The 25,697-nt window shown below is 42.5% G+C and overlaps 1 protein-coding gene and 1 long non-coding RNA gene across 5 annotated transcripts in view; one reads left to right on the top strand and one right to left on the bottom strand.

The window, feature by feature from the left end:
• Positions 1-880: 880 nt before the first annotated feature.
• On the bottom strand, positions 881-19,997 carry LOC132816122 (uncharacterized). 2 transcript variants are annotated; one of them, XR_009644749.1, is made up of 4 exons: positions 19,426-19,997; positions 11,730-11,839; positions 3,171-3,628; positions 881-2,150 (listed from the first exon to the last, which is right to left on the bottom strand). It is a non-coding gene; the product is annotated as an uncharacterized LOC132816122 (long non-coding RNA). The 2 variants fall into 2 exon arrangements; XR_009644748.1 differs by having other exon boundaries at positions 3,297-3,628.
• A 46-nt stretch (positions 19,998-20,043) lies between these two features.
• The window catches only part of hnrnpd (heterogeneous nuclear ribonucleoprotein D), an 8,682-nt gene continuing 3,028 nt past the window's right edge, over positions 20,044-25,697 (top strand). For 2 of the 3 annotated variants that reach the window (XR_009644746.1, XM_060825575.1), the window contains exons 1-4: positions 20,044-20,677; positions 24,659-24,827; positions 24,952-25,110; positions 25,523-25,654. Coding sequence is in view for 2 of the 3 variants with exons in the window: in XM_060825575.1 (XP_060681558.1) it covers positions 20,457-20,677; positions 24,659-24,827; positions 24,952-25,110; positions 25,523-25,654 (681 nt within the window). In the remaining variant the exon portion in view is untranslated. The remainder of the gene's footprint in view (positions 20,678-24,658; positions 24,828-24,951; positions 25,111-25,522; positions 25,655-25,697) is intronic. The other variant, XM_060825563.1, reaches the window with a different exon arrangement.

Genomic DNA, 25,697 nt, shown 5'->3' with positions numbered 1-25,697 from the left:
TCTACCACCTTCCACCCTGGTCCTCAGGCTCCTTTCACTGGCATAGACCTCACTAGTACACCCTCTGGTGCATTCTAGTATTGAAATTTTCCCTTGATTGAAATCTAACTCAGCTGGTAAATATGACCTCCGCTGTCAACTGCTATACCAGACAACAATTTTGCCTGTTAAGTAATTATAGCTTTAATTTACACCACTCAGATTGATCTTCAATGAAAAGGTCATTTTAAGTGGAACTGGTATTTGAACATTTCACCCGAAGAACAATTTGGTTGGATCAAGTTTGCTTAACCTTAAGTGGATCTGTAACCTTAATTTTAAGTGGATCCTTTAAAATAATCACTTTGTCCAAGACAATGGACTAAATTTTTCTCAACCATTCTAAACAAATGCTGATGTCGCGAACAAAACAATTTGGGAGCAGGAGCCGGTCATTTTGATCCTTGAATCTATGCCTGCTTTCATCGAATCATAGGAAATAGGAGCAGGATTGGGCCATTTGGCCCTTTGAGGGTGCTCTGCTATTCAGTATGATCATGGCTGATCATTTAACTCAGTACTCATGTCCAGCTTTCTCCCCATACCCTTTGATCCCTTTAGCCGTGATAAATAAACTCCTTGAAAACATTCAAAGTTTTGGCCTCGACTGCTTTCTTTGGCAGGGAATTCAGTAGGGTCACCACTGGGTGAAGGAATTTCTCCTCATTTAGATCTGGACTCCATGATCATTCTTCCTACATTTACGCTGTTTAGTCCTGTGTTATGGACAGAACAAACTCCCTCAAAACATGTGTATCTCCTTGACACTAATGTTTTCATTTTAAAGGCAAGTGCCAGGCTTTGTGTTCCAGATGCAATTATATTGATCAAAGTATCAGGCTTGAAGCAAAACACACTTTATTCAAATACTAAAGTTAAAATACAGACAAAATAAAAGGATTGGCTTAACTGGAACTATCAAAATACTATAAACTACTCATTATCTGTTCCAATATAGTAACATCCCATAAACACACACGTGGCATAGACAAATTCAATAAAATAAATTGTCTTACTTACATTTCTAGCAGCAGGAAGAGAACCCAAGCTTTTAGTTGTAGCAGAGAGAGAGAGAGATGTAGCAGCTTTCACTACCCCAACAGCTACTAAAAGCTCAACTAAAAGTCTTGGTTCTGCAGGAGCTTGACCCCACCCATTAAGGCTGCTACTATTGTTCAAACTTAAAATAAAATCCAACACCTCACAAGCTATTTATTGCCTTGACTGCTCCTCACCTCTGTCTCAACCTCTCCATTAAAAAAAAATCAGGACAAAATACACCTCTTAGAGTCATGATATCTTCACGTCTATTAGAACTTTAAAGGTTTCTAGGACATCTCATCTTCACCTCCTCATTCTTCTTAACTCCAATGAATATACGCCTGATTGTTCCAGGCTCTCTTCATACATCGGTCCTGCCATCCCAGGAATCAGTCTGGTAAACATTTGTCATAATCCCTCTCTAGCTAGAACACACTTCCTCAGATGAGGAGATTAAAACTGCTCACAGCCTCCAGATGCGCTCTCAACAAGGCCCTAGACTATTGCAGGAAGACATTCCTACTCCTGTGCTCAAACCTTCTCACTAGGAAGGCCAACAAAAACAAAATTTATTGGAAAAACTCAGCAGGTCTGGCAGGATCTCGAGAGAAAGCAGAATTAATGTTCTGGGTCCAGTAATCCTTCGGAGATACCTGTGATCCCGGGTGGAGTCAAAACATGAAGGATGAAACTTGATTTGGAATCCACGAATTTTGGCAAACATCTTGTCAAATTTCAGGAGCGACAATAAAGTGCGGCACGGTGGCTCAGTGGTTAGCATTGCTGCCTCACATGCCAGAAACCCAGGTTTGATTCCAGCCTTGGACAACTGTCTGTTTGGAATTTGCACATTCTCACCGTATCTGCGTGGGTTTCCTCCGGGTGCTCCGGTTTCCTTCCACAGTCCAAAGATGTGCAGGTTAGGTGAATTGGCCAGGCTAAATTGCCCATAGTGTTCAGGGATGTGTAGGCTAGGTGCATTAGTCAGGGGAAATGGTATGGATGGGATATACTTCGGAGGGTCGGTGCAGACTTGTTGGGCCAAATGGCCTGCTTCCACATTAAGGATTCTACGAATGAAAAAGAAAGAAATGACAGTAAACAAGAAAAACGATCTAAATAGAAATCCTGTTGAAAAGAGGAGCAGAACATCTTCACGGTGAGCATAATTGGAAGAGTTGTGGCAGTGAGTTAAACAAAAAAAAATGCTGCTATGCCTGCTAAGTTTTTCCAGCAATTTCTGTTTTGTTTCTGATTTCCAGCATCTGCAGTTCTTTTTTTTTGTATTTAACTCACTGCCACAGAGGGGAGGACCAGGGTATAATTAACTGGGCGACGGTCCTAGCAGGAAGATCAGTGCAACAGCAATGGCAGGAGATGATTGAGTAATTCAGGATACAGCAGAGATTTATCATGAGGAAAAAGAGGCATGGTAGAGGAAGGATGAGGCAAGGGAAGTTAGGCACAGCATTAAAAAAAAGCAAAAGAGAAATGATGGGATGTGGCAAAGTGCAATGGAAAACCTGAGGATTGGGAAGCTTACAAAGACAAAACAGAGGGCAAACAAAATAAAATAAGGAGGGAGGTTAGTAGATATGGGGGTAAGCTAGCCAGTACAATAAATGAAGTTGGTAACAGTTTTGAAAAAAGAAAAAGTGGGCGGCGCAGTGGTTAGCACTACTACCTCACAGCGCCAGAGACCCGGGTTCAATTCCTGTCTCAGGTAACTGACTGTGTGGAGTTTGCACGTTCTCCCCGTGTCTGCGTGGGTTTCCTCCCACAGTCCAAAGATGGGTCAGGTGAATTGGCCATGCTAAATTGCCTGTAGTGTTAGGTAAGGGGCAAATGTAGGGATTGCACTTCGGCGGGTTGGTGTGGACTTGTTGGGCCGAAGGGCCTGTTTCCACACTGTAAGTAATCTAATCTAATCTCTTCCAGGTATGCCCACCTTGAAAAGTTCTCGTCCTGTCTACAACATGATTTTATTCACTGTCATTACTTTTGTTGTTGCTCCTCAAATTTGACAAGATATTTTCCAAAACTCACTTCCAAAGGCACATCACAAGATTCTGCTTCCAGCTCAGACTCACCCCGTATGGATTCCAACACAAATTTCATCCTTAGTGTTTTGAATTCACCTGGGGTCACAGTTATCTCCGAAGGGTTACTGGGCCCAAAATGTTAACTCTGCTTTCTTGTCCCAGATGCTACCATACCTGCTGAAGTTTTCCACCAATTTCTGCTTTTGTTTCTACTTTAAGACATGCCCATCCAAATGGTTGTGACACCACGCAAACTTGGCTCTCAGTTCCCCTCTCGAATTCAGCTGTTTTGTTCATGTTTGAACCAATGCTGTAACAAGGTCAGACAGCAGGGGTAATCCCCACTTTCCAAGTATTTTCATGCACAGTACCCCTCAGTGCTATTCCCTTGACACTGTGCGGCCACACAACTGCTCCAAGGTTCCATGACTGCCGATTGGCTTACTGATACATTAACTTCCAGCTTCAGAGGTCGCTACTGCCCATGGACATCAGAGGTCTAAGCGCTGAAAAATAAATTGAAGGAAGTATTACTTCTCAGATCAATGTACCAGGCAGCCACACCAATCCCTCTCTCATCAGATCATTGCCTGTTTTAATTCTGTCCCAGCCTCGTCATCCCACTCCTGCCACACCTCCACTCGGGCCAGGCTGGCATCCTTCATTGCAACTTCTAACCCAAGGGTGCAAACATAAACAGTTAATTATTTTGCTAAAAGGTAAGGTAATTATTAAGTTAAATCATATCCTTTGTGTCGATGATACATCCCATGGCAGTAATTGTTTGCAGGAGATTCTCATTGAAATTGATTATCTAAACAACAAGGTGCAAACTGCTGGTTAAAACTGCTTGAAGGTCATTTAATGGATTTAACTAAGTGTGAATAGCTGTTTGAATCAGAGTAAATGAGATGAAACTGTAAGTAAAAGCAAAGATTGACAGTAAGTCTTTGGAGAAGATTGATAACTTAATTAAATGGTTTACTAGAGGCTTTATATAACTGTGATGCATTCAAAAACAACACAGACCAAACTTTTGCATATTAAAATAACTTGAATCATTTGTAATTTAAGAGTCATTTGTAAGATCATGTGTTTAGTTATTCTGAAAGAAACACAGAATGCAGGAGAAACTGTAAATATGAACACAAGAACTGTTCATAAGCTAGCAGGAACAGGCATTTCAGCCCTTCAGGTTTATTCCGACATCTAATACGATCATGGCTGATCTCATCGCACCCTCAACTCCACCCTCCTGCCCGCTCTTCATAACTCTTAGGAGACAAAAAACTGCAAGATGCTGGAATCCAAAGTAGACCAGCAGGAGGCTGGGAGAACACAGCAAGTCAGGCAGCCTCAAGAGGTGGAGTAACCTTCTTCCCTCAGCCCTGGCGAATTGAATAACTGTGCATTGAAGAGAGTTTTAAACTAATTGGGGTGGCAAGGATGGGGTGGACAATGCTGTTGGGGGCTGACGGGGAAGGATAAGGAGGCTTACAAAACAAAAAGATATGGCAGTTTTGCAGAGTAGCTGTCTAGGTAATGACCCAGAATAAGATAGAAAGTGGCAACGTATAAAAGCAGAAAATATTAGCAAAAAATAGAGCAAAAGGAAAAAAATGGTAATAAGGCAAAATTAAGGGAACTTTACTTAAATGCAGTATTTGGAACCAAGCACATCAAATAATGGCACACAGAGACTGGTTAATGGGTATGATAGTATTATCATTATGGAGTCAGGGTTACAAGGAGATAAAAGCTATGGGTATGGGAGTTTTCCAAAGGACGGGCAAGAAATAAAAGGATGGTGTGATAACATTGTTAGTGTAAGATGGAATCCATACAATAGCAAGAAATTATCTTGGATTGAAAGATTAAAAATCCATGTGGGTTGAACTGAGAAATAACAAGGTGGAGAAAACACTTGTAGGAGTAGTCTATAGGCCCAGTAAATGTAGCTATATGATAGGAAATAGAATAAATCATAAGGTGGGCTGTACATTAATGGTGGGTGCCTTTAATCTTCACCTAGATTGGGAAAGTTAAGTTGGCAGAGCTAACCACAAGGGACAATTTTCTAGTACAAAATATTGTGGATCCAAACAGGATGAGGCCATTTTGGATCTAGTAATGTGTAATGTGTAATAAATCTCAGAGTAAAAGATCCCCAAGGAAACAGTGACCATAACGTGGTGAAATTTAGCATTCAGTTTGAGAGAGAGAGAGAGAGAGAGAGAGAGAGAGAGAGAGAGAGAAAGAGAGAGAAAGAGAGAGAAAGAGAGAAACTTGGGTCAGAAACAAACATGCTAAACTTAAATAAGGGCAAATACATAGGAATGGGGGCAAACATAGTTGGAGTTAATTGGGAAAGATATTTAGCACAAAAGATGGTTCATGGAAAATAGCAGACATTTAAGAATATAGTTCATTCAATGCATTCTGTTCTGATATAATGCGATAGTTCAGTTTCCGTGATCCTACAGTATAAGAAAATCACGTAATAGCAGCACCATTTAAACCAATGGGGCCGGAATCAGGTTACCGCCAATACAGGTAAGGAAAGTTCAGATTCTACAAATAATTATCTAAATTCTTCAATTGCCTTATAGCCAATTCACATTGAAGAAATGTGCATTATGGCAGAACCGCCTGTACTCATATCAATATATATCACAACGTGGAAGAGGAATTCTAAGAGGGGAATACGCCAAGAGTGATAATCCAAGGGAATCAAGCATAGGATCAAATTAAAAGAAAAAAACATACAATGTGGCAAAGTAAGACAGAGTATTGGGAAAGATTTTTAAAAATCAAGAGAGTAGGGGTTCCTTTATATATTTAAAATTGAAGGGAGGGGCCCAAGTTAACACAAGCCATTTGAGAATAAGGTTGGGGAAATCAAATGGAGAACCAAGAAATGGCAGAAGAGTTGAATAACTTTGCAACAGACATCATGGTGGAGGTCACAAATAGCATTACAAAGTACAATCTCATCAAAGGACAAAACAAGGGGGTTAGGAAATACTGTAAACACAATGATTTGTACTCAAAGAAAAAGTGTTAGTGAAACTAATGGGGCTAATGGTCAAGACAAAGTTAATTTATGAGGGAAGCCCTGTAGATGTCATATACATTGACTTTAGTAAAGCGTTTGACAAGGTTCCCCATGGTAGGCTAATGGAGAAGGTGAAGCCGCATGGGTTCAGGTGTACTAGTTAGATAGATAGAGAACTGGCTGGGCTACAGGAGACAGTGGAAGGGAGTTTCTTAAAATGGAGACCTTTGACCAGTGGTGTTTCACAGGGATTCATGCTGGGACCATTGTTGTTTGTGATATACATCAATGATATGGAGGAAGTGTATAGGTGGTCTGATTAGCAAGTTTGCAGATGACACTAAGATTGGTGGAGTAGCAGACAGTAAAGGGGACTGTCAGAGAATACAACAGAATACAGATAGATTGGAGAGTTGGGCAGAGAAATGGCAGATGGAGTTCAATCTGGGCAAATGTGAGGTGATGCATTTTGGAAGATCCAATTCAAGAGCAAATTATACAGGAAATGGAAAAGTCCTGGGGAAAACTGATGTACAGAGAGATCTGGATGTTCAGGTCCATTGTTCCCTGAAGGCAGCAATGCAGGTCAATGTAGTGGTTAAGAAGGTGCACAGCATGCTTTCCTTCATCAGTCAGGGTAGTAGGTACAAGAGTTGGCAGGTCATGCTACGATTGTATAAAACTTTGGTTCGGCCACATTTGGAATACTGTGTACAGTTCTGGTCATCATATTACCAAAGGATGTGGATGCTTTGGAGAGGGTGCAGAGGAGGTTCACTAGGATATGGCCTGGTTTGGAGGGCACTAGCTATGAAGAGAGGTTGAGTAGATTAGGATTATTTTCATTTGATAGCTGGAGGTTGAGGGGGGGACCTGACTGAGGTCTACAAAATCATGAGGGGTATAGATAGGGTGGATAGCAAGAAGCTTTTTCCCCGGGGGGGGGGGGGACTCAATTACTAGGGGTCACAAGTTCAAAGTGGGAGGGGAAAAGGTTAGGGGAGATGTGCGTGAAAAGTTCTTTACGCAGAGGGTGTTGGGTGCCTGGAACGCTTTGCCAGCGGAGGTGGAGGAGGCAGGCATGATAGCATCATTTAGAGACATGAATGGGCAGACAGGAGAGGGTTACAGACCCTTAGAAAATAGGTGACAGGTTTCGCTAGAGGATCTGGATTGGTGCAGTCTTGGAAGGCCAAAGGGCCTGTACCCGTGCTGTAATTTTCTTTGTTATTTTGTTCTTTGTTCTTCCTTTTGTGTCTTGGTTTGCATCCTAGGATATTAAAGGAAGGAGCTATCGAAATAATGGATGCACTGGTAGTAATCACCCAGAAATGCTTTCCAGAAGATTGGAAAACTGCCATTATTTAAAAAGGGATGGGTACAAAAATGGGTAACTGTAGGCCAGTTCACTTAACATTGTGATTATCTTAAGAGTCTATTTTGAAAGAAGGTAATAGCAGCGTATTTACAGTGTTCTCCCACTTTTCAAAAGTTTGCTTTACGTCACTTCGCTTTTACAAAAGACCTACTGGTTTTCGCTAACTGAAAGAAATCTGAAGAGGATTTTCACTTTTACGAAAAAAGGCGGAATTTTTCCCATATAAGTTCATGGTTCTACACTTTACTCCATTTCAGCTTACAAAAGGTTTCATAGGAACGCTCTACTTTCGGATTGCAGGGGATACCTGTAATAATATATAGAGAGGCAGAAGACAGGAAGTTACAGGCTGGTTAGCTTGACTGTGGTTGTTGGTAAGATTTTAGAGTCAACATTGGCATGGTGGGTCAGTGGTTAGTACTGCTGCCTCACAGTGCCAGGGACCTGCATGCAACTGTGTGTGTGGAGTTTGCACATTCTCCCCATGTCTGCATGGCTCCCCTCCAGGTGTTCCAGTTTCCTCCCACACTCCAAAGATGTGAAGATTAGATGGATTGGCCATACTAAATTGCCCGTAGTGTCCAGGGATAGGTGAAATAGCCATGGGAAATGAGCAAGTTAGTCAAAGGAGAGCCACTGAACATAATCTATTTGGATTTTTAGAAGGACTTTGACAAGTTGCTGCACAAGATAAGACAAGACCGTATGGTGTTAATTTTTTAAATAATGAGATGAGGGCATCACTGGCTAGGCCATGCCTTATTGCCCAGAGGGCAATTAAAGATCAACTGATGTGGGTCTGGAGTCACATGTTGTCAAGACTGGGTAAAGTTGGCAGATTTCTTTCCCAAAAACGCATTAGTGAACCATACGGTTTTTCCCACTAGTCAATAATGAATTCATGGTCATCTTTAGACGTTAATTCCGGAGTTTTATTGAATTCAAATCTCACCACCTGCCATGGTGCGATTCAAACCCGGATTCCTAGACAATTCTTAGGTCTCTGGGGTAGCAGACCAGCAACAATATCATGAGGCCATCACCTCACTGAAGTGGCAAAATACTAGCATGGATAGATGATTGGCTGACTGGCAGAAAGCGGAGTGGGGGGAAATAAAGGGCTCTTTTTCACGATGACAGCAGGTGACTATTAGAGTTCCGCAGGGGTTAATGTTCACATTGCACATTTATAATATGGATGGAAGAACTGAGAGCATTGTTGCAGATTGCACAAAAATAGGTGAGGGAGCGGTGAGCTGCAGAAAGACTTGAACAGGCCAAGACCATAGGTAAAGAAGTGAGAGATGGAATACAACATGAGAAAGTGCGAGGTCATGCATTTTGGTGGGAAGAATAAGAGGGGTGGACAATTTTCCAAATGGGGATAGGCTTTGAAAAACCTGAAGCACAAAGAGACTTAGGTGTTTTTGTTCAGGATTCTTTTAAAGTTAACATGCAAGTCCAGTTGGCAGTTTGGAGTCAAATACAATGTTAGCATTCATTTCAAGATGGTTTGAATACAAGAGCAGGGATGTACTGCTAAGGCTGTGTAAGGCTCTGGTCAGACTGCATTTAGAGTTAGGAGAATAGTTTTGGGCTCTGTTAAGGAAGGAAGGAAGGAAGGAAGGATGTGCTGGCCTTGGAGAGGGTCGAGAGGAGGTTTACAAGGTTGGTCTTGGGGATAAAGGGCTTGTTATATGAGTGGTTGAGGACTCTGGGTCTGTACTCAGTGGAGTTTAGAAGGATGAGGAGGGATATGAATGAAACATACAGAATTCTGAGAGGCCTGGATAGAGTGGATGTTGAGAAGATGTTCCCACTAGTAGGAGAGACTAGGACCCAGGGGCACAGCCTCAGAGGGAAGAGGCAATTCTTTCGAACTGAGATGATGAATTTCTTCAGCCAGCAGCCATGATTGAAGGGCCAAGTGGCTCAATTCTCTTCTTAATCATCTGATTAAGCAGAGTCAACATGGTTTATGAAGGGGAAATCATACTTGATAAATTTATTCGTGTTATTTGAGGAAGTAACATATAGCATTAATAAGGGGGAACCAGCAGATGTATTTGGATTTCCAAATCTGTTTGATAAGATACAACATTTCAGGCTACTTACTAAGAGAAGAACCTATGGTGTGGGGATTGTATGATTGTTTGGAAGGTGATTTGTCTACCTAATAGGAGATACAAAACTCAGGATACCAGAGAATTTTCAGGATTGCAACTTGTAACTAGTGGTGTGTCACAGAGATTAGTGCAGAACCATAATTATTTATAATATATATTAATAACATGGTTGAGATGAGTGAATGTACTGTCATCAAATATGCTGACCACATATAAATAGGTGGGAATGCAAGTTAGATTCCCTACTGTGTGGAAACAAGCCATTTGACCTAACTGGTCCACTCCGAGTCTCCAAAGAGTAACCCACTCAGAACCATTTCCCTCTGACTAATGCACCTAACACTATGGGCAATTTAGTTTAGCCAATTCACCTGACCTGCACATCTTTGAGATTGTGGGAGGAAACCCACACAGACACGGGGCGAATGCGCAAGCTCCACACAGACAGTTCCCTGAGGCTGGAATCAAACCTAGGTCCCTGGTGCTGTGAGGCAGCAGTGCTAACCACTGAGCCACCATGCCGCCCTGGCTGAGTGTTGAGGATGAATTAAATTGTCTGCAGAGGAGTACATAGACGGTCTGCGTGGACAAAAGCTTGGCAGACGAATATTGTATGGGAAAACGTAAGGTTAGACATTTGGCAGGAAGGATCAAGCAATTGAATACTAGTTAAAGGAGAAACACTGCAGAAACCTGCTGCCTAGATGGATTTGGGATCCCTGTGCATGCATGTGAAAGTACTGGCATAGAGGCTCAGCAGATAATAAAGAAGACAGGGCAGCATGGTGGCTCAGTGGTTAGCACTACTACCTCACAGCGCCAGGGGCCTGGTTTCCATTCCAGCCTTGGGCAACTGTCTGTGTGGAGTTTGCATTTCTCCCTGCGTCTTTGCGGGTTTGCTCCGGGTCTTCCAGTTTCCTCCCACAATCACAAAGATGTGCAGGTCAGGTGAATTGGCCATGCTAAATTGCCCATAGTGTTAGGTGCCTTAGCTAGGAGTAAATATGGGATAGGAGAACGGGTCTGGGTGGGTTACTCTTCGGAAGGTTAGTATGCAGTTGTTGGGCCGAAGGGTCTGTTTCCATACTGTAGGGAATCTAATTTTTTAAAAATACTGGACTTTATATCAAAAGGAATGGAATATAAAAATGAGGAAGTCCTGTTAAAACTACACAAGGTCCTAGTCAGACCACACCTAGAATATTGTGAACTACTTTGGGACCTTTATCGAAGTGAAGATATACTGGCACTGCAGACAGTCCAGAGAAGGTCCACCAAGTTAATTCTGTGCAGGGAGAAATTTATATGAGAAAAGTTTTTTAGTTGACTGGACCTGTACTTATTTGATTCTGGATCAGTGGTGCTTGAAGAGCACATCAGTTCAGGCAGCATCCAACGAGCAGCGAAATCGACGTTTCGGGCAAAAGCCCTTCATCAGGAATAAAGGCAGTGAGACTGAAGCGTGGTCTCCATGCTTCAGTCGCTCTGCCTTTATTCCTGATGAAGGGCTTTTGCCCGAAACGTCGATTTCGCTGCTCGTTGGATGCTGCCTGAACTGCTGTGCTCTTCAAGCACCACTGATCCAGAATTAGGTTTCCAGCATCTGCAGTCATTGTTTTTACCCTGTACTTATTTGAGTTTAGAAAAATGAGAGATAATTTTACATACAAGATTCTTGGGCGGGGGGGGGGTGTGTGTGTGTGTGTTTGATAGGGCAAATTCTGAGAGATCATCTCCCCTTTTTGAAGAATCTAGGAGCAGGGGGCATATATCAGAGGGAGAAATCGCCCATTTAAGACAGGGATGAGTGGAAATTTCTGTCAGAACACAATGAATCCGAAATTCTTTCATGAGAAGGACTGAAAAAGTCTGATTTTTAATGTAGATTGGGGAAAAGAAAATCATTATCTATTCAGCCAGGTTCCTGTCAGGATTGGACTTTATTTCAACTGACTATTACTCTTTCACAATGAGGTCTCTCAACTGTAATAAATGAAAGTTAAAACTGTGAAATAATGCACCACTCACAAATACTGATATATTCTTACCTCCCTCACCCTCCATTCCAATCCTTTTAAAAGAAAACTGAAGCACTGCACGTACTGGAAGTATAAAATTAAAATAAAGTGCTGAAAATAGTCAGCAGGTCAGGCAGTATCTGTGGGGAGAAAGAGAGTTATTAGTCCAGGTCAATGACTATTCAGAATGACATTGATAAGTACCTTGGGACATTGTATTCCATTAAGGTGCTACATACATTTGCTCTCCTTCCATAGATGTCTTTTCTATAGAAAGAAAACGAAAACAGTGGATGCTGGAAATCAGAAATGAAAACAGAAATCTTGATTGACTAAATCATTTCTCAATACAAAATTTCTCCAAAGCCAAAATCAATTTGGGGGGGATGAACCTTCTCTGAACTGTCTCCAATGCCAGTATATCTTTCCTTAGATAAAGGGCCCAAAACTGTTTTCTACTGAGTCCATCAGGATGCACTAACATTTTAAGAGTTATGAGTAGTAAAAATCTGAAACAGAAATGAAAAAAATTAATACCATCCCCAATATCATATTTGATTTCTTCCTTGCATCACTCACATTGATGCTTCAACACTATCTCCTTCTGTATTAATTCTTGAAAAAATTAACCCCATTTCACCTACAATTTGACTTTCAAAATTCAAATTGTATAGATTTGACCTTCCATTCAATACAGCATACCTGCAGCAAGAGATTTGTTTAACCGCACCCTCAACTGCGTCTTGGTACTCCAGTCCTCAAGTAAAACAGTTTGTCCTCCTGGCTGCTCCACTACTATTGTTCTCATTATCATTCTCCTAACTCCAAGGGACAGAAACTTCAAAGGGTGCTGCATCTAATTTGTTCAGCTACTTGCTGTAGTATGCTAAACCGGTGGTGTGGAGTCAGTGTTCCCTGGGGACTTATCTTGAGCTTGAACTGCCTGGACTCTGCTAACAGCATAACTTCCCAGCTCTAAACTGCAACTAACTCCTCTCCCAGAAAACATAAATGAAAAAGAGAGAGCTCCCTTATATTCCACACATCTCCACGATGACTGCTCTGAGCTATTTTCGACCTGACTTTTAGATCAAGTAATCCACACTTACAAGAACTTCTTTCACTTGATTAGGTTCCACAGTCTTTCAAGGTTTAGTGTATGTTTCCAACTACTTTCGTTTTAACGCACAAAATAAGCACTCACTCTGGACTCTCATTATAGCAGAAAGTGTAGCCACTGCATTTTCAGCTCAGCAACAGTGTGTGGTCACTTGGAGGATTCAATAGACAATAGGTGCAGGAGTAGGCCATTCAGCCCTTCCAGCCTGCACTACCATTCAATATGATCATGGCTGATCATTCCTAATTAGTATCCTCTTCCTGCCTTATCTCCATAACCCTTGATTCCACTATCTTTGAGAGCTCTATCCAACTCTTTCTTAAATGAATCCAGAGACTGGGCCTCCACTGCCCTCTGGGGCAGAGCATTCCACACAGCCACCACTCTCTGGGTGAAGAAGAAGTTTCTCCTCATCTCTGTCCTAAATGGTCTACCCCGTATTTTTAAGCTGTGTAAATTCACGCATATCCAGACAAATTGACTCCTGTTTCCAGAAGCCACTGCCCTGCACAGAAATTAGATTGAACAGAGCTCTACAAACTCATCCACTGTTTCAAATCCTACCTTTCGAGATACTAACCTCTTCAAGCAACATGTCCCAAACTTTTAAGTATAAAAGGTGTCCATGTGCTTCAGTTACATTTGTCCCATTTTCTACATTTTAATTCTTCAAACTAAAATTTATGTCCTAATTTAAATTCAATGAACTAGGTATTCACAAAATATATACATTGCTGATACTAAAGTTGGCTGCTGTATTTGCTTCATTAACAATGACTCACTCCACTTTGTAGATACAGAGGACTCTACATAAGAAATTATTTCAATGCGAGATCAAAAAATGTTTTGCCAAATCCAACATCAATCAGAGACAGGGTGTTAACTTCAGCTGGAGGACAACAGTGAGAGCAGGAGTAGAAGGTCCAAAATTTCACAAATATTATGTGTGAAAAACTGACAAGGGACACTGGGGAAAGAGGGCTCTCAATAGCTTTTTCTAACTAACCCCATCCAGTCAGGATTAAAACCCTGCTCCTTTGTTGTTAACTAGAAGTTATGGAGACTGGCTGAAACACTGGAGCAGTGGCGTAATTTTGCACTTTATCATGAGCTTCCAATATTCTTCTATCATAACAATCCGCACATCCCTAATTGTATTCGAACAAGATGGCAGCAGGGTAGCAGGGCTGTGCGTGGGGTCCTAAGCCTGGCACTTGTCTGTTCTGGTCTGCTTTCTTTCTTTATTTTCAACTTCTGCTCTTAGTCATGGAGATGTACAGCACAGAAACAGACCCTTTGGCCCAACTCATCCATGCCGACCAGATATCCCAACCTAATCCAGGCCCAATTGTCAACACTTGGCCCATGTCCCTCTAAACCCTTCCTACTCATATACCTATCCAGATACCTTTTAAATGTTGTAATTATACCAACCTCCGCCACTTTCTCGGCAGCTCATTCCATCTCTGCATGAAAAAGTTGTCCCTCAGATCCCTTTTAAATTTTTCCCCTCTCACACTAAACCTATGTCCTCTAGTTCTGGACTCCCCTACCTCAGAGAAAAGATGAGTGGCATGGATTTACCCTGTCCATGCCCCTTGATTTTATAATACGCTCAGCCCTCAGCCTCTGATGCTTCAGGGAAAACACTCCCAGCCTATTCAGCCAATCCCTATAGCTCAAATCCTCCAACCCTGGCAACATCCTTGTAAATCTTTTCTGAATCCTTTCAAGTTTCACAACATCTTTCCAATAGGAAGGAGACCAGAATTGCACACAATATTCCAAAAATGTCCTAACCAATGCCCTATACAGCTGCAACATGATCTCCCAACTCCTGTACTCAGTGCTCTGAGCAATAAAGGAAAGCATACCAAACACTTTCTTCACTGTCTTATCTACTTGTGACTCCATTTTCAAGGAACTATGAACCTGCACCAAGGTCTCTTTGCTCAGCAACAGTCCCCAGGACCTTACCATAAGTCCTGCTCTGATTTGCCTTTCAAAATTGCAGCACCTCACATTTATCTAAATTTAACTCCATCTACCTTACCTCAGAGTACAACAGGATGTTGATCAGATGGGCCAACGGGCTGAAGAGAGACATTTTTCTGTTTTTTTTAACCCCTTTTCTTTTTTTCTCTCAGTTTTTCTTTCCTTTAAAGCCTTTTGTGGTGGGTTAATCAGTGGCATCAGCACAGCGGTGAGATCTGACTGTGCATGGAATGGCAGCATTCTGGATCAGTGGTGCTGGAAGAGCACAGCAGTTCAGGCAAGCATCCAACGACCAGCGAAATCGACGTTTCGGGCAAAAGCCCTTCATCAGAAATAAAGGCAAAGAGACTGAAGCGTGGAGAGATAAGCTAGGGGAGGGTGGGGGTGGGGAGAAAGTAGCATAGAGTACAATGGGTGAGTGGGGGAGGAGATGAAGGTGATAGGTCAGGGAGGAAAGGGTGGAGTGGATAGGTGGAAAAGGAGCTGGGCAGGTCGGACAAGTCATGGGGACAGTGCTGAGCTGGAAGTTTGAAACTAGCATGAGGTGGGGGAAGGGGAAATGAGGAAACTGTTGAAATCCACATTGATGCCCTGGGGTTGAAGTGTTCTGAGGCGGAAGATGAGGCGTTCTTCCTCCAGGGGTCTGGTGGTGAGGGAGCAGCGGTGAAGGAGGCCCAGGACCTCCATGTCCTCGGGAATGGCAGCAGCCTCCTGGCAGTGCGAAGTGATGGCGGCAGCAAGGACATCCTCCTGGTGTTCAGGGGCAGCATTGGAGACAATGACAGCTTCAGCAAGAATGCAGCTCCTCCCTGCAATCAATGCAAGACTCGCAGGCTGACCGAGACTTCAGGCTGTGGCTAGGCCTGGGTGCCTGCATCGGTGATTCCAAAAGCCTTTATGGAGATGAGGCTTAGGCTTTGAGATCTCGTCATTTCTCTTATGTTTTGGTTTTCTTTTATTTCTGCTGTTTTTTTTTGGTTTGAGATTCTGGCTTTGTCACCAAGAGGACACCAGAGAATGGTGACTTTGTACACTTTTCACTGTGCTCATGCATTCCTACACCTGAGTACATGTGACAATAAAATCTCATGTTAAGTCTAAATTCTAATATTGGTTGCTATTAAATGGAAGGCTGTGAAAATTGAACAAGAAGAAAATCAGGCTGAGCTTTGTTGCAAACAACAATAGTTGCAGTCTTCTAATATTCACGCATCAACAACAGCCATTTGGATGAAGATGCCAGTTACCACCTACCGAGATATACTCTAACTTTCTATTATTATACTAATATGGTGATATCAGAACCTTTGAAAATTTTTAAAGCAGATGTGAATAGATTCTTGAAAAGCAAAGAGGTGAAGGTTTTTTTGGGGTAGTCTAGAATGTGGAAATCACAATCAGACTAATTGAATGGTGTAGCAGGTTTGAGTGGCCTATTCTGCTCCTAATTGTATGTACTTAATCATAACAAAAATCAGAACAATGAAAAGGCAATTTAAAGTATATTAGCTAATACAAATATCAGATTTTATCAGTTGGAAACAAACTTATCACAGTCAGAAGGCTCAGTATTCAAATCCAATGCCAAGAGTCTGATCTCAGCTTACATTCCAGTGCAGCACAGAGGGAGGACTGGATTTTCAGTGGTGCATGTTTCAGATGGGACATCAACCGATTCTACTGTTTACTTTCTTACAGATCAATTGGATATTTACGTTTCAACAGGAATATTGTAATGTAAAGGGTTTTCCTGGTCTCCTTCCTCCTTCAATATCACCAAAACAAATCAGTTATTTATTGATCCAATTGTCACTCAATTTACTTGCATAACATTTAGCATCATTACAAGTGAAATACATACAGGTACATGGCTCTTGTGGCACAGTGTACCCTACTTCAGAGCCACAAAGCCTGGATTCAAATCTCACCTGCTCCAGAGGCGTATAGTAGCATTTCTGAGTAGGTTGATTGGAAAATACCTACATGTGAAACACTTTGAAAGATTTCTAAATACAAAATGGCATAAATTGGTAGTGTTGACTCACTATTTTTATTAACCACAAAAATACCAGTACAATAAACAAATCATTTTAAAACATGCACTAAGTTACTATAGCAATTTATTTCCAGCTACTTTATTGCAACTTTTAGACAAATAAATTAATTTGAGGAAAATCCTAGTTTGGTAAAAAAGTTACATCACTTACATACAAATCATATGAAGCACCCAAGAGTATGAGGCAGGCTTTGAAATTATATTAGTTTTCCTGAAGCTGTTGCTGAGCAGGGATGTGAAACGGTCAGATGCAGTTCTGATTTTCTGTTTACTGAGTTTAGTTTTTCCTCAATTGTTCCTACAGTGAGGCAGCCAGTCATCTCCCCACAATACCGGTGATGGAAGTAACTGGAAGCAAGAATAAATATAAAATGGGCCTTGCCATTTTCACTAACTTGCTCTTGGCGTCTTGGAGGCCTTGCACCTGTTTACCTGGGAGCAAATTAGTTTATCATTAGTCCCTGGTGCTTGGAAATGACTAATTGTAAGGGAATGGATATGGTGGGAGACTAAATGAGAAGGTAACTAATTCTCATCACCCAAAGCTATTAATTGTCCTACAAAGACAGCTGCAGTCATGGTGTGACATTTTATTATCTGGATGCAGGTTTACTTGCTGAGCTGGAAGGTTCATTTCCAGATGTTTCATCATCCTACTAGGTAACTGTTGCTAATTCCTGCTTTCTATTTACATGTTTGCGTTTCTTTGGGTCAGTGATGTCACTTCCTGTTCTTTTTCCTCAGGGTGTGGTCGATGGGGTCGAACTCAATGTGTTTGTTGATAGAGTTCTGGTTGGAATGCCATGCTTCTAGGAATTCTTGTGTGTGTCTCTGTTTGGCTTGTCCTAGGATGGATGCATTGTCCCAGTCAAAGTGGTGTCCTTGTGAGGATACTAGTGAGACAGGGTCATGTCGTTTTGTGGCTAGTTGATGTTCATGTACCCTGGTGGCTAGTTTCCTATTTGTCCAATATAGTGTTGAACACGTAGGTGGTTATAACAGTTTGTAAAATCATAAGGGGCATAAATAAATAAGGTCTAACGGGTTTGAGGATTTTTCACTTTGTTTAGATGATAGTAAGAACTGCAGGATGGATGAACTGACAGACTATGGTACAGGATGCCACTCAAAAGGGGAAAGAGTAAGGGAGGAAAAGTGCTATTGGGTGAAACTGTTGTGAGGGGGGTCGATACCATTCTCCTGAGGACAAAGCATGAGTCCAGCCAACTGTGTTGTCCATTTGGTGCCAGGATTTGGGACATCTACTCTGGGCTGGAGAGGAATTTGCAGTGGAAGGGGTGGGACGGAGGGATTCTACTTGGACTACAATTGATACCATTGACATAGACACAAGTTAGTATGAGGGACTAGATGCCAGATTAAGAAACAGATCCTCAAAAGATCATAATCTCTGGATTATTATCTGAGCCATGTATAAATTGCAAAGGGAAAATCAGATCAGAGAGAGGAATGTGATTGTTATTGGAGAAATTGGTCTATTTCATGGGTAGTGGCACCGCTACTGCGAGAGTAGCTTTGTGACAATGGGATGGTTTCCACCAGAACTGTGCAGAGGCTAGTGTTCTTGCCAATCACATTATTCAGATTATTAGAAACAGAGAGTATGTTAAACAAAATAGGAGACCCAAGTACCTAGGTCATTAAAATGTCATGTTAATCTTTATATCTAGAGAAATAGGGTAAAAATTTTACTATGGCTAGTAGCCCTGGTTAGATCACATCTGGAATATTAAGAACACAATTTTGCACTACGCCTTATAAAGCAGATATTAGTCCTGCAACGTAGATTTACAGAATGACACCTAGACTTCAAGAATTAAATTACAAGGACACAAATTTGTACTACCTAGAATTTAAAGAAATATTAAGGATATTTTGGATAGGTAGAGAGAAACTATTATCGCTGGTTGAAACATCTCAAGACTAGGGGTACAGTCTAAAATAAGTTAGTCCTTTCAGGAGTGAAATTAAGAAACACGTACAAAGTTTAGAACTCTCTTTTGTAATGAGAAACTGATTGTTGATTTTACATTTCAATTTGATATAGTTTTATTAACCAAAGGTATTTTTATGTCATACTCTGAACAACATTACAGAATCCAGAGATTACAGCAGTCACTGCCACATTCTTAACAGTTTTCAAAAGATCGATGTACATCTCATTAAGAACTTGTTAAGTCAGAAAACGGTGGATGCTGGAAATCTGAAACAAAAGCAGGAATTGCAGAAACTCAGCAGATCTGGTAGCATCAGTGGAGAGAAGGCAGAGATAACCTTTCGAGCATGAAGACCCTTCTTCAGAACCTTCTTTTAAAGTACAGTCACTATCGTATTGTAGAAAGTACGGCAGCCAGTTTCAGGGTATCAGCCTCACACAAATAGTAATGTCAAAATGACCAGATAATCTGCTTCGGACATGTTGATTGAGAAGCATTGGTCAGGATAACGGGGATAATTCTCTTACATTCAAAACAGTGCAGAACTGCGGTGCAATCTGAGCCTTGGTCAACCCGAGGAGAAATTAACATACTTACTGAATTTCTCTGGTACGCTTAGTGCGAGATTTGGACGCTGCATACGGCTACACGGTGATCCAGTTACGACTGAACAGGGGGTCACATTGTAACAATTGGCAACACCCCCGGAGAAACAAAGTAACAAGCGCCTCGGGGATATGAAGTACAACATACGGACCAGGGCAGGACATTGCTGCAATCAAAAGATGAATGCGAAACCAACAGATCTCCGTTGCAATCCGGGTTCGTGATTCAAATCCAAATAACTCTCACCTTGGTAAAAGGCTGGCAGGTAAAGCCTCAATACCGCACTGCACCCAATAACAGCGCAGCCGAGTCCCGACCCTGGAGGACTCCGCTCCTCCTGAGAATGACATCACAATGGTCACTCTATTCCTCCCGCCCGCGGCAGCGCGGTTATCTCTTGCCCACTGCGGCCTGCGCCTCCAGTGGACTCTCTTTGGTCCACATTCCATGTGGTTCGGCCCTCGCCCGCCACGGCGCCTGCGTCGGCTCTTGCCGGCGCGGCGATTGGTGGCCGCGCCGCCTCATGTGACGTTTCCCGGGGGGCCTTGGTCCTGGCGGCAGCGGCCATTTTGTGAAGAGTCCATTATTTAAAGAGAAGAACGTGCGCGGCGGCTCCCCCCCCCCCCCCCCGCCCCCTCCCCCTCCCTTTCTCTGGGCCGGGTGTGAGTGAGTGAGTGCGGGGCTAGCCAGCGGTGAGACATCGCTCATTCCCCGGGGCCTGCCAAGGACACCTCCAGTGTGTATTGTTTTATGTGATACGTACACACGAAAGCCGCCCGGGGTCGGTTTGTGTAGGAGCGGGAGGTGGTGGCGTGCGCGGGCGGGGCTCCTTGACTCGGCCCTGACCTTTATCTTTTTTTTTAAAAAAAAATTATTATTAAAAACCTTTCCGCTCTCAGCCTTTGATCCGGGCGGCGCAGCGGCTTACCCGGTTATTTTTTTTTAAACTTCTCCCCCTCCCCTCCCCCCCCACTCCACCACCACACCCGCCATTCTCACCGCACCCCGTCTCTCTCGGAGCGATGTCGGAGGCCGTGCCGTTCTCCGAGGTGGAGGCCCAGGCTGCCGGCCAAGGCCTACAGGATATGGCGGCGGCGGCGGCCGCCGAGGCTGGGGCGGCAGCGGCGGGCATGGGCGATCCGGCGATGGAGGCCAAGGCGAGCGACGGCGGGAATGGATCGGGCGCGATCGCCGAGACCGAAGGGGCCAAGATCGACGCCAGCAAAACGGAAGAGGACGAAGGGTGAGGAGCCGCGCGGGGGCCTCTGCTTTATTTATTTATATATATATATATATATCTCTCTCTGTAAAGATTGTTCACTTGGCTCGGGGGGAGGAAGGTGATGCTGCGAAGTTTGTATGTGGGAGCGGCTGGGTGTTTGGAGATTTCCAGGGTTCAGCCTCTTTCCCCCCCTCCCCCTCGGAAAGGCGCGATATAAAAAAGCAGCAACGTCCTTGAAGTCATGTTGGACTTGTCTCAATCGCCCTCTCCCTTCCCCCCCCCCCCCCCCCCATCTCCAAAGCCGCCGAAGGTTTTAGTTTAAAAATTAATAAGTGCCATTATTTATTTTAATTCTGCACAACTCGAGGGTGACCCCCGTCTTCCAGGACTTGAAAATCTCTCCCCCCTTTTTTTTCTGTGTGTGTAGGGGGGGGGGGTGTCTCGCCCCTCTCTCTCTGTTTCGCTCTCTCTCTCTAACACTCAGTCACTGAGAGCGGCTGCTGCTGCCGGAAGGTGGTGGTTTTTCATTGTAAAAGCGGTGCCGCATGTGGAAGGAGCGGATCGAGGGAGGGCTAGCCCATTGAGTTGGTGGCGGGAGGATGGGGTGGGGGGGAGAGGAGAGCAGGGGCGCCGCTTTCACAGTCCCTGCTCTCCCTGCTCGTCGTTCCCTTCATCAGTAATTGGCACTGGCCCACGTATGATCGTGCAGGTTTCCGGTTGAAATCCCTCTTCCCATGTGGGTTTTTTTTTTCCCGCGGCTGGGCGTTTCTAACGGGCTTGTTACAAGGTAGGAGTGGTTCCAGCTTTTGAAATCTTTGTATTGTTTGATTGCCTGACTGATGCCAATTGGAGCTTTTACTTTCCTTTTTTTTAAAGTTGTTACATCGGGTGCGGAGGGTGGTTTTTGATGTTTATTAGCTGTAAACTTTGATGTTTAAGCGTCTTTCTATACGTAAATTTAGCGAGGTTGTGCTTTTGACGTTTAACTTGTGTAGTTAATGTGGCTTTACTTGTACGACAGACTGCGTTGAACTAGTTGATCACTAACAGTGATTAAAAGGTGGTGCGTCATTGTAGCAACTTATCTTAAATTTTGTTCACAGTATTGACTGGTTTTAATACTTGACCACTGGCAATATGGCCATTTAGGTAGACGTTTTTGAAAATTAGAAATATTCAGGTTGCAGATATGTATAAATTTCATATTTGTTGATAGCGGACATTTAAAACTTGGGCTTTCAGTTAGTCGGGTTACTTTATGCACTTAACCTTTCATATGAATGATTTCCCTAAATATTCAAACAGCTTCATATTTGAATAGTTGTGATCTTAAGTTTAGTTTTGCAGACAGTGGCAGAGTCTCTTTTTAAGAACCCCATGCACGTTGATCTGACTAAAAAATTAAGAACTGCGGGTGCTGAAAATCAGAAACGAAAACAACTTATTGGAGAAGCTCAGCAGATCGGAGAACTTCTGTGGACAGAAATCAGTTAATGTTTTCAGTCCAGTGACTTTTCCTCAGAGCTGAATGTAGCTGGGCAGAAGTTAGTTTTTATGTTGAAGATAAGGTGGGGTGGGGGGGCCGGGGGAGGAGAGTGGGTAATAAGTAAATAAGTGTCGATAGAGCCAGAGGTTGAGGGAAGAACTTGGGTAGACAAAGGAGTGGATAATAATTAGCATAGGAGAATGAATTGATGCTAATGGGGCATATTAGTGGCTAACAATGGTTTGTGTGTAATAGCAAGCCATATGATCACAAGGTTTTCGGTGGTTAGGGTAAGGATGTGGAAAAGGTGGCTTGAACTCTATATGGCCTCCAAAAGGCTGTAGATTTCTCAAGTGGAAAATGAGGTGCTGTTCTTCAGCTTGCGTTGAGCTTTGACGGAGCATTGCAACATGCCTGAGACAGATGTTGACCAGGGAAGGTGCTGTTGGAGGCAGGTAACTGGAAGCTCATGGTCTTTTTTTTGTACACACTTCATTTTCCCAGTGTAGAGGGGACCACATTGTGAGTAGCAAATGTAGTAAAGTAGATTGATTGATGTGCAGGTAAAGTGCAGCTTGACTTGGCAGGTGTGTTTGGGCCCCTGGATACGGAGGAAGGAAGGAAATAAATGGAGAGGGATTGCACTTATGGTTGTGGAGGGAAGTGCTGTGGATGCGGGGAGAATGCTGGGAGTGTGCTAGGTTGTACAGGAGAGAACGGTCCTTTTGGAAGCTGACGAGGAGGGGAATGTTGTTTGGTGGCATACTACTGGAGGTGACAGGCTGATGATCCTCTGCATATGGTTGCAGGTGGGATGGTAGCGGAGGACAGAGTGGAACCTATCACTCTTTGACGGAGGGAAAGGAGGGGGTGAGTGCCAAAGTGTGCAAGATGAGTCGGTCCTTCAGTGCTGGGGATTGCTCTGTTGAGGAAGGTCGACATTTCGATGGCAACCTTGTCAAAGTTGGCATCATCGGAACTGAGAGAATTGAGTATTATCTTAGCAGGTCTAGAGCTTTTCCAGCAATTGGTTTTTGTTTCTCATTGATCTGATGCTTGCCTGTGAAATGTCTTAAGAGGATGATCAGCTTCCTTTTGTTCTGCCTGGTGCTTCCAGTATGCTGGAGCTCTGCATTGGATGATTGGAAATATGCATGCTTTTTTCTATTAATGTCTTTGAATTGGGTTCTCTCAAATACGATGATCCCAACTGGTTGAAGAGAAGCTATTTCACAAATATTCACGTCTTTCTATGACCTGGGACAGAAGAACTTTTGATACATAAAAGTTCTGAGTACAATGGTCGTAATTTGAATTGTCCCCTCAAGTAGCAGTTATTACATTGTAATCGGTCCTGTTGCTTGAACAGAGGGTGATATCAACCATTTTTTTCCACATTTAACTTCTGTAAAGTCAAAGCAAATATTTAAATCCAGGATTGGAATGTTATTGCCAGTCTGCTTGGATTTGAGGTTTGCGTATGAAGATTGGACAATGTACTTGTCCAGCCAGGCATCAACTTTAGAAAGGTATGTCCACTTAGTGATTTTTCACCCCAAAATCTACATTGCGATCAGCTTGTGGCGAGGCCAATTGGGATGAATTTTTTGGCAGAGAATGGTGTGCACTTACTGCAGAATAGTATTTAGTTTTCTTTGCAAGTGTAATTTTCTGGTGTTGCTGTCAAGCATGGGGAAGAAAATGTTGGTATAAAATTGTTGGAGATTGCAATAGATAGACTGAGTAAAGAATGTCGCAAAGGTTTAATGTATTGCTGTTCAGTCTGTTAATCAAGCTCTGTTTGACAACGAGAAGTTGACTTCAGTCTGTTCAATCAAGTGCCCTTGCTCAAGACTATTCCTTGCTGAATTTAAAATTTTGCTTAGGTTTGTAGTTGCTGGTGTCATTCAGTTGACACACTCCAGTGCAAGCATACACCTGGGTCCATGCACATTTCACTGTCACTAAACTCAAACATTTGATCCGCCAAAATTGTCTAGCAAGGAAGAAAAACTTCACTTGAAAATTTTAGTAGCTCCTTACTCCAGTGTACTGTCCAACCTTTGAATGAGGAAGTTTGTTTTTTAAACTGATCTTGTAAAATTGGGTGATTCTGATTTGACAGGGATGGTGTTTAAGTGCTATTTTATTAGAATTGATTTTAAAGCCCTGACTCGAATATTGAGTGTCAGTATAATTGGAGACTTCATTATGAGAGTTCTAATACTCTTAGCTAGAGTTTGGTGTCATGGACATTGCCTGACTTATCGATTGTTTTGGAGAAATGTACAGTACATTTGCAAGGCCCTAATCTATCTAACTAATTGCTTAAATTTAATGTTGCTTGTGCATCTACTGCATTGTTGACTGAAATAAAATTGCTAATGTGTGTCCACAAATAGCTTTCTGCATGCATTCTTGATGGAGGCACACCAGGGAAACATGGTTACTGTATGAGGCAGCTTAAAGTTTTGATTTGGCTACTGATGTGTATATATACTTCACTGTTTCTGCAGAAAAATGTTTGTGGGTGGCCTCAGCTGGGATACCACAAAGAAAGATCTGAAGGACTATTTCTCTAAATTTGGAGAGGTGGTAGATTGCACATTAAAGTTGGATCCCATTACAGGGCGTTCAAGAGGATTTGGATTCGTCCTGTTTAAAGAGGCTGACAGTGTGGATAAGGTATTTGATCATAAAACCATGGGCTTAAAAAAAATGGGTTCAGTAGAAATGGCTTAATGAAATAAAGTTTCTCTATTTCTTTGCTTAGTAATGTTTTGAATATTTTTGTCCTGTGACCATGTAGGTTATGGAGCAGAAGGAACATAAATTGAATGGCAAGGTAATTGATCCTAAAAAAGCCAAGGCCATGAAAAAGGAGCCCGTAAAGAAGATATTTGTAGGAGGTCTTTCACCTGATACAGTCGAGGAGAAGATCAGGGAATATTTTGGAGCTTTTGGGGAAGTACGTAATCTCATCCTGGAGGTTTCATTGCGTGGCATATATGCGATTGCTGTTTGGATATATTTGTGTGGTTGCTAGTTCAAGCAGCACTCGTGTGGATTGTGCACAAACTGAGTTTAACCAAATCGATTCGCAAAATATTCAATATCTGATTTATTGGACATGTATTGGTTATACTGAAGCCAATTGAAGGATGTGCAGAACAATTCATGACAATCATATGCCAGAGATGAATGGGGTCACTTTTAGCTGACTTTGGCCATTTTCTCGAATATGGAGTGTAGCTGGAAGTCTTTTGGGTTTTGCTGCGGTTTGCATGAGTTATGTCTTGTGTGGTATAAATCCGGCTGTGGCAGTTCTTTAATTGTGATTTATGATACATAGAAAATTAATGGTGTCTCTTTTGTTTTAGGTGGAATCAATAGAACTTCCCATGGATAACAAAACAAACAAAAGGCGTGGATTCTGTTTCATAACATTCAAGGAAGAGGAACCAGTTAAAAAGATTCTGGAAAAGAAATTCCATAATGTTGGGCTCAGCAAAGTATGTTATGTTGAAATCATTCCCAACAGCATGTTGGTACAAT

The sequence above is a fragment of the Hemiscyllium ocellatum genome, chromosome 1 (assembly GCF_020745735.1).
Source record: "Hemiscyllium ocellatum isolate sHemOce1 chromosome 1, sHemOce1.pat.X.cur, whole genome shotgun sequence".
Classification (NCBI taxonomy): domain Eukaryota; kingdom Metazoa; phylum Chordata; class Chondrichthyes; order Orectolobiformes; family Hemiscylliidae; genus Hemiscyllium; species Hemiscyllium ocellatum.
Note: the sequence above shows the minus strand (reverse complement) of the source record. Positions and strands in the feature narration are given on the sequence as shown.